The following is a 465-nucleotide window of genomic DNA, read 5'->3' as shown; positions in this document are numbered from 1 at the left end:
GTCATCAACACTGCCACCATTATTATCTCGTCATCTTTATTAAAAGTTTATACTCCCTCCTTTACAGACAGACGGTCCCCTGAATGAGTCATTGCTCAAGAAAATGATTTTGAGCTTTGAGAAACGTGTACTGAAAAATCAAGAATTGCGAATCAAGTTCCCTGATGATCCTCGCAAGTATGGAGCTTATGTGTTGCTTTTTGGTTGGCTTTTCTTTATTGTTTTTTAACTTTATTAGTACTAGTATTATGCAGTATTGACCCTGAAGCCACATCCCTCTTTTATAGCAAAGTATTTGATGGTTTATATAAATACAAAATGATTAAAGTCTCACCACTTTTGTACTAAATTTGTCCAGTCTGCACAGCTCTTATCTCTCATGGGTCCAAACAACTACAACCCACCTTTCATACTTAAACCATGGTCGGGAGTATATCAGCTCCCCGGGACCAGTTAGTCCAATGG

General features: G+C 38.1%; 1 protein-coding gene across 1 annotated transcript in view; it reads left to right on the top strand.

Annotated features, from left to right (window-relative positions):
* The window catches only part of LOC119591571 (beta-catenin-like protein 1), a gene marked incomplete in the record, with an annotated part of 10,985 nt that overhangs the window by 3,366 nt on the left and 7,154 nt on the right, over positions 1 to 465 (top strand). The window contains 1 exon segment of the mRNA XM_037940333.1: positions 68 to 177. Coding sequence (XP_037796261.1) covers positions 68 to 177 — 110 coding nt within the window.

The sequence above is a fragment of the Penaeus monodon genome, chromosome 28 (genome assembly GCF_015228065.2).
Source record: "Penaeus monodon isolate SGIC_2016 chromosome 28, NSTDA_Pmon_1, whole genome shotgun sequence".
Lineage (NCBI taxonomy): Eukaryota > Metazoa > Arthropoda > Malacostraca > Decapoda > Penaeidae > Penaeus > Penaeus monodon.
This window is presented reverse-complemented; position numbering and strand designations above follow the sequence as displayed.